Source organism: Maniola hyperantus, chromosome 20 (genome assembly GCF_902806685.2).
Source record: "Maniola hyperantus chromosome 20, iAphHyp1.2, whole genome shotgun sequence".
In the NCBI taxonomy this organism is placed as follows: domain Eukaryota; kingdom Metazoa; phylum Arthropoda; class Insecta; order Lepidoptera; family Nymphalidae; genus Maniola; species Maniola hyperantus.
Window position 1 is genome coordinate 3754359 of NC_048555.1, and position 20505 is coordinate 3774863.

Sequence of the window (20505 nt, forward strand, 5' to 3'; positions counted from 1 at the left end):
AGGGAATAGGCGCAGGGCGCCTGAGCAGTTCGTACCTAATCATAGGGCCGTATTGTGTATGTGCGTGAAGAATCTTTTATGTTACATTTATTTAACCGGGTTTTCGGGAGAGTAGGCCTTTTTCGAGCATAGGCCTTATTTGTATCAAGTACCTTACAATCAATAATATCAATAATTATTATTCATTAATTAGGATTAGGTGGTAAAATTAGGTCAGGTATAGATAGCTCTTACATGAAAACTTTAACCTTTCTAGAGAATAGCACTTTTGTCGAAGTTTAACTATTTTTGACGCATAGATCAACTATTTATTAAAAGAAACAATGAAAAAGACAAAGTTTTGGGATTACCCTTGCCTTACCTCAAATTTTCCAGTAACGGGATCCAAATCAAAGATGGCGTAATCGGCATCACGATCGCCCACCGAATCAATACGCACATGGCCAGTTATACCTAACAAAAACAAAAATACATTAAAAAAGATATAGCAAAAATATAGTCACCTCTAGGGACCATGAATGTAAGTAGGTAATTATGCTCATACTAGGTACAAAAGTTACCGTGAAAATCCCGTCCCCACATTCGGCTAGTGATGTTTCGTCCATTCCGGATGTCACCACCTTCTGTCAAAGTCTCGTTCAACGCCATACCCAACAAATACACGCCATCATAGAAAGCTCCGATGAAGAAATTCACCTGTCACGGTTTATTAAAAAGCTCAATTTAAGGTTCAAGGTACAACAGACGGAAACGTTTAAGTGCGGAAACCTGCCCAGAAAGAAGAAGGCTCAAGGCGTGCTACCGTGAAGCGATACGGCTTTTGTAAAAATATTGCAAAGAAAACTGAACTTCATCTCCACTAGAAACGCACTTATAATAATACTTGCTTATTCCCAAACTATCGTCCGCGTGGACTACATTAATTTCAAACCCCTATTTTACTCCTTTGGGTGTTTGTTTGGGTTTGGGTGTAAATGAATTAAGTATTTCTTTTTTATATAAAAATAAATTATTGTTTATCGAAGTTTATCAAACCTAATAAAAAATAAATATTTTTTTATAAAAAGTCTTAAAACTGGATTTAAGGTTGTTAGTGCAAAGGTATCCTGCATAAACATATCTATCGGAAAGTAAGCGTTTTGGATTTCCCAAAAACCTAGAAATCAAGTTTAAAACCACCTCTTCTCCATCCGAGAATGTGTAGTTATAATGCAGTTTGGCACGCGTCCGGACAGTATCTGCGAACTCGTCAAAGCGATCGCCAGTTGGGAGCTTGAGAGAGACCCTCAGTAGAGCCTCGTATGCGGCTCTCGCAGCTGCATCACGTTCATCGCCAGCCGCCCACCCGGTCTCGCCCCAGTAACCACCCTAAGGAAAACCGAATGTTTAAATCGTAAGGTTAATCATCATTAACCCATTGCCGGCCCACTACTCACTACTGGCACATGAGTAGGTATGGGTCTCCTCTTGACCACAGGGATTGGCAGACTTCACACACCTTTGAGAACATTATCGGAAACTCTCAGACATGCAGGTTTCCTCACGATGTGTTCCTTCGTCATTACAGCAAGTGATACTTTGCTTACAACTCACATAGCTCCGAAAAGTCACTAAGACTTTTTTTTTAACCACTAGGATATCGCCGCTTGACTGAACTGGACTTAAAGACAGGAAAAACCACAGGGCCCAAAGACGTCGCAAATCAAGTTCTCCGTCCAAGACGATAGATGGTTGAAAACGGCGCTCAAAAAAACGCAGACTACATAAACGCTGTAACAGCATTGTAAAAGTAGCAGGCATTAGATGGAACAGTCGCTAAAGACCGACAGTCATGGAAAAGGTTGGAGAAGGCTATCATCGCTGAAAGCGATCGTTTTACGAACACACACTTATGTTTTTATACACACATTATACATATTATACTGTGAAAAAAAATCCTAAATACTATACCTATATGGAATAATATTTAGGATTTTTTTTTCATTCTTATACTTTAAAATAAATTACCAGTCATACAATTTAAGGTAAGTCCGACTTTGTTTGTTTATTTGTTTTTTACTTTAAGCTTCAAGGACCAAAGCACTTTTCCCGCGAAAATAAGATATAGTTCCCACGCCCCGGGACTATATAATAATGATAATATAAGATAGATAGAATAGAAGAATTTTTTCTTTAATTTTTTTTATAAAGTGCTTCTGAATCTTCAAGGCATTCTATACCACTGTGGTTCGGAAATCGGAATGTCCTTCCTATCGAGAATAACTAGCAAGAAACTCTGCGGTTACTCTTTTCAAAAATACTATTTACCGATGCCACACGTTGTACGAGTAAGTAAGTAATTGCATTTTAATAGCAGTCTCGCGCAATGCTGCTGCGAGATTATTGGACATCAGATTAGACAATAACCTAATGATAATAATAAAATCAGTTTCCAGGCGTGACGTAAAACAGAAATAAAAACGGGTCTTTTGAATCAGGGCTGAAAGTCGTCAGAGACTCATTCATTAATAATGTTGGGCGTCCCAACAGATAGGTACTTATAACTTAAATAGGTCAATTAAATTAGCCTGCTCTGTGGGTATATTATTATATCTCGCTGTCACATTAAAGTTATGATCCCATAGTACGTGACAGGTTGAGATGGCAATCGGGGTATGAGGCGGAGGGACGCCCCTCACACCCGTAGTTCTCCTGGCTTCTCTCGAGTGGAGTTTTAGAAAATCCTTTTTTAGTTTACAACGGAAAACACTAAAGAGGAAACCTTTATATAAAGATTCAAGTTTCTTAAGTAAGGTAAGTTTGTTATTATGTGACGCACAACACAAACAGCTGGCTCTAAAAACATGAAATTTTCATGAACTTAGATTCTCTCTTTTAGGTACCTTTTCTTTGACCTTATACTTACCCACTAAAAATATTTTTCAGCAACTCTATATTTTACGCCGACAGAGCCGAGAGCTTCATATTATTGTTTAATTTTTTTTGTAGTAAAAAGGAAATTCTGTAAATAGTTATATAAGAGTAGGTTAAGTCAGGTTTAGTTTTTATTTTTCTATGAACTTATTTAGAAAACTACATACCTGAAATATTTCCACGTCCAAAAACGCCCAGTCTCCCCGCGTCATACCGAGAGAGTGTGCGGCCAGCAGAAACTCACGCACGAGAGACCCACGTACACTCAGTATTACAACTGTAGGGGAAAAAAACACGTGAGGCATCGTGGAAAAAATATAGAAGCGAACCTTCTGTCAATTTGCATTACTTATCACTACCCATAGAGAGAGAGCCTGTGAGGAACAGACCTTCATTATTTTATAAAGCTTCAACAATTTATTAAAGTTTAAGGGTGTCTGGTATAGAGCTATAAGTATCAAGCAATGCAAGACGTGAATACCGAAGAAAATATAAGAAAATTACACTTCATACTTTGACGAAAGATTTTAACACCTTGGTTACCAGTTATTTGCCAAAGCCACGATGATCCAGACTTCATAGTCGCTGATCGTTCCAACCTGTGTTGGGGACAATGCGCATAGAAACTTTCAGATTTTCTAAAATAACGATGGTCTCACGGGTTCTTAGTCCAATACATCGATGTGTCCAATATTATAAATGCGAAAATATGTTTGTTTGCTGATCTGTCCTTCAAAACTCCGCGGGATTTTGAAAAACGTAAATTCACGCGAACGAAGTTGCGGGCATCAGATAGTTTCTGTCATAAATACTATCAACTTAAAATAGGTGGCATGCGATTGTCATTGCACTGCATACCAGGCATTAGCTAGTCTACTAATAAAAACACAGTTTTCTATCATCTAAGTACAAATCGTTTTCAAAATAAACATTTCAGTGGCTCGCATGGAACTAGTATGAAAGTTATTAACGTCAAGCGTCAAACACATTGGCACGTTTCAAATTATAGCCGAATCACTGAGCGCACTGACTTTGAACTTTGCTCGTATCGGGAATCTCTAGATTTCTCCTCAGACAGAGCTATATGTACCTACATTAACCTATTTAACTAATGCTAGTACTAGTTTCTAACGCATTGGAAAATACTTGATTTTATCTTACACTACCTACTGTCGATCGCGTACGCTACGCTACGCTACGAATTTCCAAAAAAGGCCCTCGACCGACGTACGCGACCGAGGCTGGTTCTAGAAAATTGAGATTTTGCTTATGGGATTTCTCTGTAAACCTATAGACCCTGAAGATCATAGAGACAAATGTTTTGACGTTTCTTTCGATGCTTTCCTAAAAGCGTTTACTTTCATAAGTAAGAACTTTTTCTTTTCGAAAGGAATTTTACTGTTTTCCGATTTGGTAGGTAATCTAATAGGTAAAGGAACAGTTTTCCCTTTTGAAAGAAATCCCAGACTCAAAAAACCGGCCAAGTGCGAGTCAGGCTCGCGCAACGAGGGTTCCGTACCTACTACTTTATATATGATGATAATTCAAAAACTATGATGCATAAAAATAAATAAAAATCTATTTCATCGACACTATTGCCCAATCGCAGTTGAAAAAGCTTTTAGTTTTTCCTTATCTTAGTAACAATATCACTACTACCCATTGTGATTTTTTGCTTGGATATAGTTTTAAAGGTGTCTTTAAGTACTACTTTTTATGCCAGAAAAACAAAGAGTGCCCACGGGATTTTTAAAAACCTAAATCCATGTGGATGAAGTCGGTCATTAGCTAGTAGCTCAAGTAAGTGATATTTACCTCTTGCATACATGCTGACATCTTTCAGAAGTGCTTCGCAGGACTCCCTTTCGTTGCCGTCTAGTTCCCGAACTGCTTTTAGAACACCCTCCTTCCTTAGACCCCATTCGAGGCTTTTACCTGTTTAAATAATATTTATTTATTTAAACAACTCAGTACAGTAATCAACTCTCAAAATATGTCACCATTTTTAATAGGAATAGTGTATTAATAATTTTACATTATTTCGTCTCATACATTTATTTTATTTTATTCAGATACAAGTTAGCCATTTACTGCAATCTCACCTCGTGGTAAGTGACGATGCAGTCTAAGATGGAAGCGGGCTAACCTGGAAGGGGTATGGCAGTTTTTAATAAACCCATGCCACTTTGGTTTCTACACGGCAACGTACTGGAACGCTAAATCAATTGGCGGCACGGCTTTGCCGGTAGGGTAGTAACTAGGCACGGCCGAAGCTTCCCACCAGACTAGACCATTTAGAAATTATAAAATTCCAAATCCCAATTGAACCCGGGACCTCCCACTAATAAGACCACAGCGCTTACCATTGCGCCAGGGTATGAAATCGAATTATGTTAACAGAGATGGTTTGCATTCCGGGGAAAATCAACAAGTTCTCACGGGATTTAAAAAATCTAAATCCACATGGATGAACTTGCCAGCATCATCTATTAACTGGGTACCTACAGTGATAGGTTGCATCCTGGAGACGGACTTGCTCGCCTTTTATGACGGAAAACCAAACAATTCCCACGTAATTGAAAAAAAAAATCACGCGGATGAAGTCACGAGCAACATCTAGTTATATAAAGTTCCACGCAAATGATTTCACTGACCGCTAATAACAATCTGCCATAGCTTACCAACAGTAAGTGAAAATAAATCCGACTTGTCCAACAGCAAGGCGACATGGGACCAACCGAAGCGTTCAAACACGCTGGTGAATACGCGAGGCAGTCGGCACTGGCAATAGGACATCCGCGTCAAAGTCGGGTACTTGCCTTTATCGTTGAACAAGGTTTGCGGCTGCAAGAATAAAACTACTTACTTATAATGAAAACCAAGATATACCCTCTACAATCGCTTCAATTCGAGCCTGAGAGTATGCAATCAACATTAATAAGTGGCCGGTGGGGCATAAGAGCGAGATGCGTGATGTGTGAACAACGCGAATCAACGTTTGGTATACAATTATTTTTATTTTTTAACAGATTAAAGATTATATTATTATTACATAAGTAAAGTTTGCTTTAAAGCCAATAGTTTTGCAAACTTTGTAGTTTCTTAGTGTTGTCGCGTTGGAGTTTTAAACAAATTGTCATGGGTATCACGCTACGAGGCTCATTATTTTTGGTACATCTACACATTGGTTGTAATCTCAAATTGCTGGGATGCTACGGACATTATCGAACACCTCGTATATAATAAAGTAGTAGTAGTAAAGCTACTTACCCGAGTGCCCTTTCGTAAATTTCTCAGTCTATGCATTCGGCTGACGACGCTTGCTGGAGCTGCCAACTCTCCTTCCGATGGTGGCTATTAAAATAATAACATGGATTTTGATAAAATTAAAACATTAGGTTGTGCTTATTAAAAACAATGATCGGCACTTTGATTTTAAAATGTGAAAGCATGTAGATGGAACCGGCTGCCCAGCGGGGAAACCAGTAGGTATTTTTGCCGCCATTCCACGCGAGCATGATATTTTGCACAGTAAGTAATTATAATTAGATAAGGCTAGCTTTAAGTTTTATTGTAACACTAGCGACCCACCCCGGCTTCGCACAGGTGCAATGCGGTGTCATTGTGGTTTTTTGTTATATTTCAAAATATTATCGAGACAGATTTAAGTTTTTATTTTTTATTTTTATGGAAACATACAGTAATAATTACATGGATAGTTAGTAGTACAATATAAAAGACTTAAACATAAATAGTCTCTAATGAAAAATTATAATACTTATTACAAAAATATGTTTACAACTAAATAATTGGGTATAGCATGCGCATGAAAACAAGAATGATAGGTAGGTACCTAGGTTACAACTTATTAAACAACAAAAAACAAACCAAAACCGACTGTATTTCAATGAAAGCTCTCAATTGACTTGATTTTTTCCAACATCTTGAACAATTATCGTCATACTTCAACAAATTAACACAAAACAATATTAAGTTATACTTACCTACTTATAAACCGTTCTCTTGAATCACTCTCCTTATCTATTTATTGTCTACTTAATAGATCTTAGCGTACAGAGGGACAGACGGCGGTAAGCTACATTGTTTTAATACTATGTAGAGATTTAAAAAAAAAATACCGAAGAAAGGATCGTTTAAAAAACATAGCGAACTCCCCCGAGTGAAAAGTTACCCCCTCGTTTGTCGTTCGCGGTCAAGGGTACAAACAAATCAGTGTGAGAGCTGAGGAATGTTGTCGCAGCGAACTTGGCATTGAGGGGAAATGAGATTGGATTGAAGTGTAATGATGCAGGAAAACACCTTCGATTGTATTACGCGTGAATTACTTGTTTTGTTCGTTGGCAACCTGGCAACTGACGTTTACTTTTTTATTTTAGTACCATAAAAAAAGATACTTGAAAAATGCTGGTTAATCAATACAATAATATTATTTATAAATGCGAAAGTGTTCCTGTATGTTACCTTAGGGTTCCGTTGGCACCCTTTGGGTACGGAACCCTAAAACCATTTTTATACACATAGAATATATTATAATAGCATTACATTACGTGATATATGAACTAGATATCCTTATTTCAAGAATTCTCGGTCTTTTTCCGTTTATTAGGTAATGTATCATTAACATTGACCTTTAACTACTTTAACTACCTAACTACTGTCTGCGGCGTAGATAATTAGTGTACCTAATCACAAACATTAAGCTCATCAGCATTAAGATGTGAACCACGGGACCCAATTAGCAATGATTTAAGAGTAATTACTCCTAAGCAACTAACTGTTGCTAGCACGCACATAAATGTGTATTTCTGTTACAATTAAATATCACTTGCTTGAACGGCGAAGGAATCGTGAGAAAACCTGCATGCCTGAAGGTTCTTTATAATGCTCTCAAAGGTGCGTGAGTCTGCTAATCCGTACATGGCCAACGTGGTGGATGGTTTAACACTTCTCAATCTGAGAGAAGACCCGTAGCGGGCTGGTCATGGGTAGATGATTATGATGACCTTTTGATCTAGTAGTAGGTAGGTGTGAGTACGAGAAGTATTGCAACCTCCTTGTCCCAGTGGTGAGTGCCTTAGTCCGGGGTTCGATTCCCGGCAGGGTCATTGGGGAATTTAAGATGTTTAAATTGGTTTAGGTCTAGTCTGGTGGGAGGTTTCGGCCGTGGCTAATTACTAACCTACCCTTCTGGCAAAGCTGCGCCGCTAAGCCATTTAGCGTTTATGGGTTGTACGGGAGCGGTGTGCAGGCTCGACCGTACCAAAGGGGAGATCTCCCACCGAGCGGTTGGTTGTGCTCGGTAGCGCCAGCTGGGCCGACGGTTATGTCTTGAAACTTCTATATATAGTCCAGATTGCAGAAAACTCCGTTAGTGCGATTGCTATCGGCGGTACATTTGTTCGGGACTACGTCATCGATTGAACAGCGCCATCTAGTTTCTATTGTGGTAACCGCCACATCACTCCCCTCCGAGACGAACGCGTAGTGTGAAGCAGTGAAGAGAGGTGGCGTTGTAGCGTGAAGGCGTGTGAAGGAAGGGCAATGGCTGCTAACCAACCAGAGAAGCGGTAGACCAGGACGCTTGTAGCTGGTGATGGAGTGCAGGGCCATTGTGCCCCGAAGCTGTGGCTACATCCGTCTTACAGGCCTCGATGTGCTTGCTGTTGCTGCTTGTAGACTTGGAGTTTGGAGGAGACGTCGGCTTGCGGTGTGTGATCTAAAGGTGTTGCGGTGTATGCGATCACCCTTGATCACGTTGAGTGCGCAGTGCGGAGTGCGGCGGTGTGCGGTTGATCTTCGATGCCGTCGGCTGTTCTAGTGTGCGATCACTCTTGTGTCAACGTCGGCTGTTGTAGTGTGCGACCACTCTTGATCACGTCGGTGTCACCAATGTACGGGAGCGGTGTGCAGGCTCGACCGTACCAAAGGGGAGATCTCCCACCGAGCGGTTGGTTGTGCTCGGTAGCGCCAGCTGGGCCGACGGTTACGTCTTGAAACTTCTATATATAGTCCAGATTGCAGAAAACTCCGTTAGTGCGATTGCTATCGGCGGTACATTTGTTCGGGACTACGTCATCGATTGAACAGCGCCATCTAGTTTCTATTGTGGTAACCGCCACAGGGTTTTATAAAACTGCCATACCTCATCCAGACACGTTGCAGTCAGACTGCAATGTTGTCACTTACCACCAGGATTTTATAGTCAAGTGCTAACTTAAATACTTTGAATAAAAAACTGTTTATCATGCTTCTTGAAAACGCAAATGAATCCCTAGATTCAATACGACAACTCGACACTAAAGGCGTTTTGTGCACTCTACAATAAAAGTAAAATATTGTCTTGAATATAGGCGCCAGATATTTAACAATTTACAAAGTTTGATAACACCTCCAACTTCCAACCTTCTACTTATCTCATAAAACTTGTACGCTCAAGTTGAATTAATAAGTTGCAGACGAGAATTTTAAAAAGGAGTATCTAATTAAATAGGTTCTAAAATATATATTTTAAATTATAATAACACAATTCTATTAAATAAACTTAAACCTTACCAACTTAAAATTAAACGTCGTCAAAAAGTCCGCCCCTGGTTGCCCCTGGGCCAAAGGTGCCCATTAAGCTGGCACTATTGCTACGCTGAATGGCGATGGACAACCTTTGGACCAGGTAGGCCCCAGAGCGCGGATCGCAACCTCTTTCCCTTAGACGACGGCCGATGTCACGCACGAAACCCTTCGCTTCCTCACCCCAGCAACCCAACGTCTCCACCGCCAGTGGAACAAAGAGGTATTTCCCCAGAAGAGGGGCATATTCAGCCCGTTTCTTCGCGGCAGCGGACTCTGCAGCGGCGCAGGCCTCCCGCGACGTCCGGTCCAGATGGCTTGGCGCGAGGGTGCTAGTGCACGTCGCGTCCCACAGCAGACATTTGCCGTTTTGCCATGGGACGAGCGTCAAGCCATCTGGACGCTTGCCGTCTGTACGGCTCAGCCCTGGTGGCTCGAGAACACAGGGCACATTGGCTGAAATGAGTGCCCTGCGGACGATATCGAAATCGGTTCTAAAATAGGTATTAAAAGATATTCAGAGGAGTCTATTCGTAGCGCGCTCTAAGCAATCGTAATTTGTTTCACATCAATCAAAACCAATGAAATTTTGTAGACACTATTTAGAAACTAAAATCTGTGTCTGTGTTTTGCAGATTTTTGTAAAGATGTTTAACTTTAAAGTAACATGGGCTCAAAGATGTACATAAGCGAGTGTATTTTACAAACAAAACTTTTGATCATTTGTTGTTATAACATGCACATTCTGTGAAAATTTCAACTCTCTTGCTATCACGATTCACGACATTCAGCCCGCTGACAGACAGACGGACGGACGGGCAGCAAAGGCTTTGTACCTCATAGGTCCCGTTGGCACCCTTCGGTAACGGGACCCTAAAAGGAACTAACCATATTACGTAGCACATTACGCGTAGATGGCACATGGCGCGTAATGTGGTACGCACGCGTAGCTCTACGTGTAAATAAATAAATAAATAAATAAAAAAAAATTTATTCATGTAAACTTTTTACAAGTGTTTATGAATAGTCAGGTAGTTTTAATTTACCACTGGTTCGGAACGCCGTTCCCACCGAGAAGTACCAGCAAGAAACTCGGCGGTTGCTCTTTTTAATTTTTCAATTTACAATGTTATTATACCGTACTATACAAGCCATTGCAGCCCCGTGCATTGCTGGAGCGAGTCAAATCCAAGCTTTTTTATCGTTTACATAGTCTGCGACTGTATAATATGCTTTTTTTAGGAGCATACTTTTAACACATTTTTTAAACTTGTGTAAAGGCAAGTCTAAAATTGCTTGTGGCATTTTATTATAAAATATTACACTCATTCCCACAAATGACTTTCCCACCTTCCAGAGGCGGAGCGCAGGAGTAGCTAGCTTATTTTTGTTTCTAGTTTGCCTATCATGGATATCACTGTTTTTTTTGTAACTGTGAATGTTTTGTCGTACAAAAATTATATTATTGTAAATATATTGGGAAGCTACTGTAAGAATACCTATTTCCTTATGCTTCCGTGTGCTACGCGTAGAGCTTCGTATCCTCTACGAACTCTGCAGTAATTATTCAAAAAGTAATAACTAACAATATGATTCTAATCTAAACAAAATCAATAAGAAATTATTATTGTTATTGTGAGTTATCACTTTTATAATAATCTTTAGTATTCTGCACGAGTGAATTCCACAGAATACTTAATAGTTCTTTCCTTTTACTAAGTTTTGATCGAGTCATACTGTCTTGTCGTCGTAGTTTTAATCGAGTTTTTCTGATCGATTACGTCTTCCATCAAACTATTGAAATTTGAAAAGATTGAAGATTAAAATGATGAGCAACCTAATCTAAAGTTATGAAAAAAATGTCTATATGTTAGTCACTTCTTTTACATAATTAGCAGATAATGAACTTTGTCTACGTGATTTAGATTTTTAAAAATGCCGTGGAAACTTTTCATTTTTCCAAATTTAAGTCTACGTCGCACTGCATGTATTGTGAAAAGGCCCTACGTGTACGAAGTCAGGGGCATCATTTAGTCTATTATAAATACCTGATCTCCCATGCCCGTGATGATCGGTGTGTTCCAGTAAGCAGCGAGGCGCGCGACAGGCTCCAAGGCGAAGGCGCAGGCGGGGCCCACGAAGGCGATCACGTCGTCTTTGAAGTGCATATCCGCTGCCAGCCCCGGAGCGATGGCTCCCGAGCAGGTTGGGTAACTGTGGAATATTGTCACTGTTAACTTCACCATGTTACGAAGGCAACGATGCCGCACCGGTGATGTGTCCCGGGCCTAAAAAACGCAGCTCTCTCTCAAAAAAAAAATTGAATAATATTAGTGAAGTTAAACTTGACTAAGTAATAGGTATTTCCCATTTCTTCTCCAAGTACTCAATGGGCGCGGATTTGAACGTAAGACCATTTGATTTTCAATTTGCGCTCTAATCGTGTACAATAGCTATGTAGCTATTCCCTGTTGAGGTTAATAAAAATATGTGATGAAATATAGGCAAGTGTCCGCCGCAGTCCGTCACGCTCCATACATTTTGTTGCAGCGCTACCAATGGCCTGTTGTGTATACCAATGTAGGTACATCTGTTATCGGCATTTGTTTCACAAAAACCGGTCAAGTGCCAGTCGGACTCGCATACGAAGGGTTCCGTATTACGTACCATAGTTAGTACAAGAAATAACACTTTTATTTTTTGTGATATGTAACAACAAATGCACAGTTTTCGAATTTTTCGCTTTACCTGCTTGTGCTATAAGACATTGCTACCTGCCTTTCATGATTCTAAGTCAACGGCAAGTACCCGGTAGTTTTGATGCCGTTGATGGGTCTTGACAGACACAACAGACAGATAGGATAGACAACAAAGTGATCCTGAAAGGTTCCTTTTTTCTGATCTCAGGAGCCCTATAAACCTAAACCTAAATTTACGGGACCCTAAAAATATGATAAGTATACTGGACTGCAAGCTACTTTTAGATTTTAATAAAAAATTATATGAAAACAGATTTATGTAGATAGTAGCTGATGGCCACGACTTCGTCCGCGTGAATTAAGTTAACTGAAAATACTGTGGAAACTCTTTGATTTTCCGGGATACAAAGTACTCTATGTCACTCCAGGTATTTAAATATAATCATGAAAAAAATCCCGACGATCCCTTGCCCCGTCGCGACGTGGTATTAAAGAAATAAACATACTTTCGCATTTTACAATGTGAGTGGTGATTCCCTGAACAAAAATGAAAAGCAATGAATTTAAAACTCCAAAGCTGTTTGTACTTAGGTACTTATAAAATTCACAAGCTTTCATTGAAAATTTGCATTACGCACACTTTGAACCTTTAGATTCGAAAATCAAAATCCCTGCTGAACAAACCAAGTTATCTCAAACAATAAGACGTGTCTTTCAAGAGACCGTGACTAGAATAATAAGTAAAATTCTTCTATAGGATCTTGTATGCTCATCGTTCGTTGAATAGAAGGCGAAAGTTCTTGAAAATTACATATGCGTAATAACGCTTTGCCTTTATATGGCTTATGAAAACAAAGTGAAGTCTTCGGTATGATTAGAATCAATAGCTTATTTTAATCTAAAGAAACAAACAGCGTCCATATAAAGCTAATTTATTTTGTGTTTGAATAAGGAAATAATATGGTATCATTATTATTAATAGAGAATCTGAGAGAGCCTAGTGGTAAGCCTCAGATTGGGGAGGGGGAGGAGGTCCGGGGTTGATCCCGGGAACGTACTTCTTAATTATTAATTAATCTCGGAGTATGTATAAGCAATTAATAATATATAACTTGGTTTAACGATAAAGGAAAATATCGTAAGAAAAAAAACCTACATGGTTGAGAGTTTTATTTAATTACTTAATTGAAGTTAATAAATAAGCTACATAGTAGGTATAATATAATTTATGTAACAAGGTATGGAGGAAGGCGACGACACTCGTAACACAAGCTGTCTTAGTACGAGTGCCTAAGCACTCCTTTGGCAGGATCGCCCCGCGATCCTTTCTTCGGTCCATCTATTTTATTAAATCTCTAATTTAAAAAAGTTCTGCTAAGTATTGTAGGTACATACGTTACCAAGTCTCCCGAACCAAATCAATTTTTATTTACGTAGGTAAGCAAATTGCTCAGGAAACTTGATGTACGATATGCAAACATGATGGGTTTCACATGCTTACACGAAACTATCGGGTATCATAATAATCGTAGTAATGGATTTTGATGTAATGGCATATACATTGGATTTAGGAGGAATCTATAATTTTGAAGAACCCTATTGTTTAGAAGTAGGGATACTCATTTCGCAAGCAAAAATACCCGGTTTTTAATTTTGGTTTTTAGTATGATAAGTTCTTGGAAAAATCTTCAGTTTGGCGTACGCACCAAATCAAATATAGAAAAACGGCCCGAATTGAGAACCACCTCCTTTTTGGAAGTCGGTTAAAAAGTTTTTTTATTTAACGAGGTAACGCCGCCAGTGTTCTGGGGGCACCTTGCCTCGTTACGGTGGTTTAGATGATATTTATATATTTTCGATTTGTAATTTTAATTTTTACGGCGAAACAATTAGGTAGGTACCTAGTTGGTTTATTGTGTATCTAGTGATTTAAATTTTATTCAAATAATTTTTACAAGTACTTTTGAATCGTCTAATGCATCCACCACACTGGTTCGGAATGCCTTTCCTATCGAGAGGAGCCAGTAAGAAACTCAGTGGTTGCTCTTTTTAAAATTAGATTTACAAGTAGATATTATTACAATTATTCTATTAAATAAACTTAAATCTAAAAAAACAACATTAAATTAAAACTAAAATAAATTAAATTAAATCTAAAACCTCATCGAGACCACCGCAGCGAGGCATTGTACCCAAGATGGCCAAACTAATTCTTTGACCAAGGTAGCTGCCAGCTCTCGGGTCCCCGGTTGACTCTATAACCCTTTTCGAAATTTCCTCAAAAAGAGCTCGAGCTACACCTCTATGCCTTGTAGAGCACGTAAGGCCGTCAGTCCTGCGCCTGATTTTCGGTCGTATTGGATAGCCGTCCAATCGGCTATAAAAGTGATGGAATATAGAGTGCACCTGTGTTTGCACTACCTAGTCTCCGTTAAGATTTGTCGCCATGACCAAAAGTTGGTCAGGAGAACATTTGATCACTTTTCCTAACGTTATCACTTGCTTTAATTATGGAAGGAGGAAACATGCATGCCTGAGAGTTCTCCATAATATTCTCAAAGGTGTGTGAAGTCGGCCAATATACACTTGGCCAGCGCGGTAGACTATGGTCAAAGCCCCTTCTAACTCTGAGAGGAGACCCGTGCTATGTAGTAAGCCGGCGATGGTTGATCATGAATCATGATGATGATGGTGGTGGTCATTTTTCTTACCTATTCAAAACAAAAAAGACTTACCTGCCCTGAACTTTTTGCAGTTCAACATTATGATGAGCAAGGAACTTCTCGTTCACTTTATCCAAAGCCAGGTCCACGGCTGGGCCACAGCGTTCTAAATCGAACGGCGAGTCCAAACGAGAGGCCATGAGCACTCCCACTTTGTACACAGTGCGTTTAGAAATGCAAACAGATAAAAAAGTTATCAACACAAGACGTGATAACTTTACTAAAAGCATTTTTAACTTTTTAAAAGCCTAAATATTCGCACGCCTCTAATTTAAGCACTCGAAGCGTTAAGAAAGTATTTCAGAAACTCTAGTAAGTTCTGAAAACAATATTTTTTAAATCTCTGAGTACCTAATAAGTACTTTCTGAAAGAAAATATTTCGGCCGTTGAAATCAGGAAACTGTTTTCCACTTTTTATTAAAACAGAACTGATTGGCTCGTGTTTGAATTTCCAAATAAATAAAAGCTTTACTGATTTTTAAAATAAAAATTCGCTGTAGGTACTAAAAATTAAGTATTATTTTAAAAACTTTCGACGCACACCAGAACAATCTCTATTGGGTTTTTTTTTAATCATACGTTTTCAAAGTCGCGATATTGTTCTCGCACTGTATATTCAGATGACGGAAAAGCGTGCGATATCCCAGAAGATGTTTATTATACTGACGGCGACACAGAATACATTTAGACGGCGAGTCCGAGATGATAAAACTTGTAGGACTAGCGGCTGCTAGGGGGACGTGACGCAACAGGTCGCTTTTCCCGTCATTCCCCGCCATTAACCCTTGGCGAGAGATCGTGAAATTAATGCTCTCGGACCCATTACAACTTGAATACATTTTGAAAACTGTCGCTTTATGAACAAGAAAGTTGAAATGTCTGAAATCTATCCATATTAACATTATAAATGCGAAAGTGTGTCTGTTTCTCTACTAACTTTTGACTGCCCATCCGTTTAACCGATTTTAATGAAATTTGATTTTATTCATACTAATATAATAAAAATGAGATAGCTTGCATCCTGGCGAAGACATAGGCTACTTTTGATCCCGGAAAATTAAAGAATTCTCACAGGATTTGTAAAAAATGAAATTCACGTGGACCAAGTTGTGGGTATCATTGTTACAGAGATAGCTGCATGGAGACTGGCGAAGACTGGTGTAATGTATATAGCTAAAAAAAATTAATGCAACATTAGAAAACACCGATATTCTCCATTGTTGTGTGTTTAAAATCCACTTGTTGGACTATTAGAAACTGTCATATTCGTGACTACTTATCTAGTCCTTTTGCTAGACTTCACTATTGTGGAGAAAGGAAAATTTTACACCGAAATAATACCTACATAATATTTAAAAAATAATACTTTTTTAATGTATACTTACTCAATATTATAATACTTATACTATGACTAGCTGACCCGACCCGGCTTCACTCGAAATTTTTGAAATCGGTTGAGAATTTCTGGAAATCCTGAAACACGCACCTAATGTATTTCTATGTATTCTATTTATGTGTAACTTAAAAAACCTAAACCGAAATAAAACAAAATTATACTTAGTAGGTAGGTTGGTATTTCTTTATTGAATTTCAGCTTTGCTTTGATCAGCTTTAGATATTCTAACTTATAAGCCATTCCGGTCTAAGGATTACGCTCAGGTCGGTCCTAATTCTTGTCTAATGTGTACTCCAGTAAATAGGTTCTCATAATCAGAAAGGAATTGACTGAAGGCCGGAAATTGGTAAGTAAAGCTACGGAAATTCAATTTCATTTCGTCATCAACCTTATAATATTAAAAATATTAGGTCCATTGCCTCTCGTTTCCGTGCTTACATTTTTTCATAACAGCCAGGCTAAACCGTTGCGGAAAAAATTAGCTAGCCCTTCTGTCACCGACGACGCTATCGCGATGAAACTTCTCGTAAAAAAATTAGCACTAAGAGTTAAGACTACATGGCTCAACATATTTTGTACATCTCTATGATATAAGCACATAGGTAGATACAAGGTTCAAGGTGTAATCCATTGGATAAAATAACAACATGTTATTGGCTTATAACTTTTATTTCGTCTACTCATAAAACTGGAGAGCACTTTATCGTAGATCAATATCTTTATAAGTATCAGTACCTAACAGAAAAGATTATTATATTTTATGAATCAATTAGGTAGTAGTTATACCTACCTACTGAGTATTGTATTAAGTATGTAGGGACACAGTGCGACGAACCGATAGACGTTGGAGTCCTGAGCCCAAAGGAAGCCGGAAGCGCAGCGTTAGCAGACCAGCAACTACAATGTCACGATCGCAATCACCTCTGAACGGTTGATGCTCGCTCACTATTAGCTACAATGCATTGTTGCAACAAGAGTCGCACAAATTCAGCCAATCACAACAATTGAGATTGTAATAATGATCTATGCAGGTGTTACGAAATCGACCTACCTACTGCCCACTAGGTGCATAGACATCAAACGAGTCGCAGGGAGCCGCTGGATTCAGACGGACCGTGGCTTGTGAAAGAGACCTTTGTCTAGCAGTGGACGTCTCTATCGGTTGACGACAACGGTCAACGACGTTTTTGGGGACGAAATTGTACTTTGTAGGTATAGTGCGCGACAGGTCGAGATGGCGATCGGGGTATAAGACGGGGGGACGCCCGCATATCACTCGCGCTCGCCCGCACGAGGTTAGCGCAGGGACCCGTCGGGCGTGCGGGATATTCCCGCCCCGATTGCCATTTCAACCTATCGCGTACTGTACCCATATATTTTGTATAACTGAGTAAATTTCTGGCTATGTCCTTGGCTCCTTGCCGGGAAAGTGGATACATTGACCGGATGGCCACAAAGCTTTAAGATGCCGGCAGTCGCCCATTAACTGCAAGTTTATAGTCTGTATTGTTAGTGCGAAATATTATGGGGATAATGGCAGACATACCGCACATTTGACATAACACCGTATACGATCCGTATAGTTGTATACATACCTACCTATTATGTGTAGCAAGAATATTATAGTGCGTACATTTTGAGAACTCACTCGCCATTTTAGCTTTACTTACTTACTAGCTTACTTTTTACATGACAGTTGACACCTAGAGCAAAAATGGCGAGTTAGTTCAGAAAATGTATCACACTATCGCACGAATATTATAAAGTTTGTGCGTATGTGTGTACGTTTGTTACTCTTTCATGCTAAAACTACTGGACGGATTTTGCTGAAATTTAGAATGGAAATAGATTACACTTACCCTGGATTAACACATAGGCTACTTTTTATACCGAAAAATCAAAGGGTTCCCACGGGATTAAAAACCCTACATCGACGCGAATGAACACGAGCATCAGCTAGTGCATTATAAATGCTTACCTGATGGTTAGATATTATGGGGTTTTCAGAGGCCCATATGATTAACCGATTTTGACGAAAATTGGTACAAAGATAGCTTGTATTCCGGAGACGATCTTGAACTACGGTTTATTCCGAAAGATTAAAGAATTTCAAAATTCTTTTTAAAAACCTATATCCAGCTGTGGACATCATCTAGTACCTAACTAATAAGTAAGAAAACCCAAGTAAAGTAAAGGGTTTCCTCGGGATAATAATGCGATGATAATATTGCTGACGGTAGGGATCTCTTATATCCATAAAGAGAAAAGTGACTAAGTAATAAGAGTTATTTGAGTGATTGAGAAAAGAGTTATTTTGATTCCTATCTAACTTTTTTTTTTGTAAAAGAGAAAAGAGGGTAGGGTAGGTAGGTAGTTCCCAATTTTGCTTTATGGAACACTAGCTGATCCGCCCGGTTTCGCTAGGGTTTCTCGAAAAACAGGGGGCTATCAACTCAGTGAAATCCCTAAATAGGTAGGAATAGATAAATAAATTCATTGCGATTTCAGCCATTCCTACTTCTACCATACGCAGAGAATTTATTACAAGTAAATAAATTATCTTTGACGCGATAAGAGCCATTACGCACGGTCGATAGTTACCCGGCAACTCAGTCGATAGTATCTGTAATTTACATGGAAACTGCCGTACATACTCGTGTGCGCACGGAGTTGCGGCGATTCCGTGCGCATAGATTAGCCAACTTCCTTACAGATTTCTACTAGAAGCAACTAGTCGACCGTGCGTAATGGGTCTAACTTTTTTAGGGTAAAACTCTCCGCTTACTGACCTATATACTCCCGTAAATAATAACTATTGTCTAATCTGTGCCTATATATAAAAGGAAAAGGTGATTGACTGACTGATCTATGAACGCACAGCTCAAACTACTGGACGGATCGGGCTGAAATTTGGCATGCAGATAGCTATTACGACGTAGGCAATCCGCTAAGAAAGATTTTTTTTTTTAATTCAACCCCTAAAGGGGGTGAAATAGGGGGTTTGAAATTTGTGTAGTCCACGCGGACGAAGTCGCGAGCATAAGCTAGTCTGTTATAAAATAAAACGAATCTCAACGCTTTTAAACAAGACATTTATTCAACAAAACTTCTACACACTGTTTACAATATTCCCTTAAATTAGTTGGAGGTACCGTAAAAGCGCAAAGATCTATTTACAGTACGCGTCAGTTGTGACGTTTTGTCGGTCTCAACGACAGAGACAATGCTCTACAAATCCGCTATCTCCTTCTAAAGGTCGATGAACATTATTTTCTGCCGCGTACTGTAACTACATATCCAAAGAGGGACAATATACTAGTACTTCAATCTAATGTTCCCACTATGGTGCACTTTGTGATTTTTTTTCTCTTATCAAATTTTTGCCCTAGTGCTAAAACCACAGCTATTAGTGTTCTGTACTCGGATTGTATCAATACCTTCGAATATATTTGTATTTTTGTTGAAAATCCCTTCTAAACGAGAAGAATTAATAGGGACTTGATTGCTCCCGTAAATTGGTTAATCGAATGAAAGTATCGATTCGAATATTCAAATTTTTCCCTGATTACACTATTGTGATATTAGACTTTTGCGCTTAAATACTTATACGATTTATACAAATATGTAAATTTAGTTGGTATTTGGTGTTATAAAAAAATTACAAATAACAGAATAGGTACCTACCTATTTAACTTTTTTCACAAATATATTAAATGTGAACAAAATTTACATCTTTAACATAATATGTATACTGTTAAGTAAAACACGATTAATACATAATATAATAATATTATTGTTAAAACCACTACATACACATAGGTGTACTAATATAGCTATGGGACTAATTTTATTTGAAATTATATTAAATGTTTCAAAGCGTAACATTTAAATGCACTGGTCTTAATCGTTATTGGTTAAAATCGATTTTAATAATGTTAACAATTAAATACAATTTAACAAAAATAAAACAACTTTTATTTTCTGAAATTAAATGTGTAAACAATTTTGTTAAGGCGTATAAAAAACTTAAATTTATACTGCATTAACATGGATTAAATAAATTAGGTACATGTTTTTATTACTACGAATTGTTTTACAAACAATAAATATAATATAAAATTTCAACATAACTATTGCAAGTAACGATAAACTTTAATTATAAAAATTTATTATCTATAAATTTCGGTG

The 20505-nt window shown here is 38.5% G+C and overlaps 1 protein-coding gene across 1 annotated transcript in view; it reads right to left on the bottom strand.

The window, feature by feature from the left end:
• The window catches only part of LOC117991968 (atrial natriuretic peptide receptor 1), a 32363-nt gene extending 17222 nt beyond the window's left edge, over window positions 1-15141 (bottom strand). The window contains exons 1-9 of the mRNA XM_034979608.2: window positions 14933-15141; window positions 11547-11712; window positions 6184-6267; window positions 5595-5757; window positions 4729-4848; window positions 3081-3190; window positions 1180-1368; window positions 561-696; window positions 362-453 (exon numbers count right to left, since the gene is read on the bottom strand). Of these exons, the coding sequence (XP_034835499.2) occupies window positions 362-453; window positions 561-696; window positions 1180-1368; window positions 3081-3190; window positions 4729-4848; window positions 5595-5757; window positions 6184-6267; window positions 11547-11712; window positions 14933-15060 (1188 nt within the window). The 5' untranslated portion in view covers window positions 15061-15141. The remainder of the gene's footprint in view (window positions 1-361; window positions 454-560; window positions 697-1179; window positions 1369-3080; window positions 3191-4728; window positions 4849-5594; window positions 5758-6183; window positions 6268-11546; window positions 11713-14932) is intronic.
• Window positions 15142-20505: the final 5364 nt, after the last annotated feature.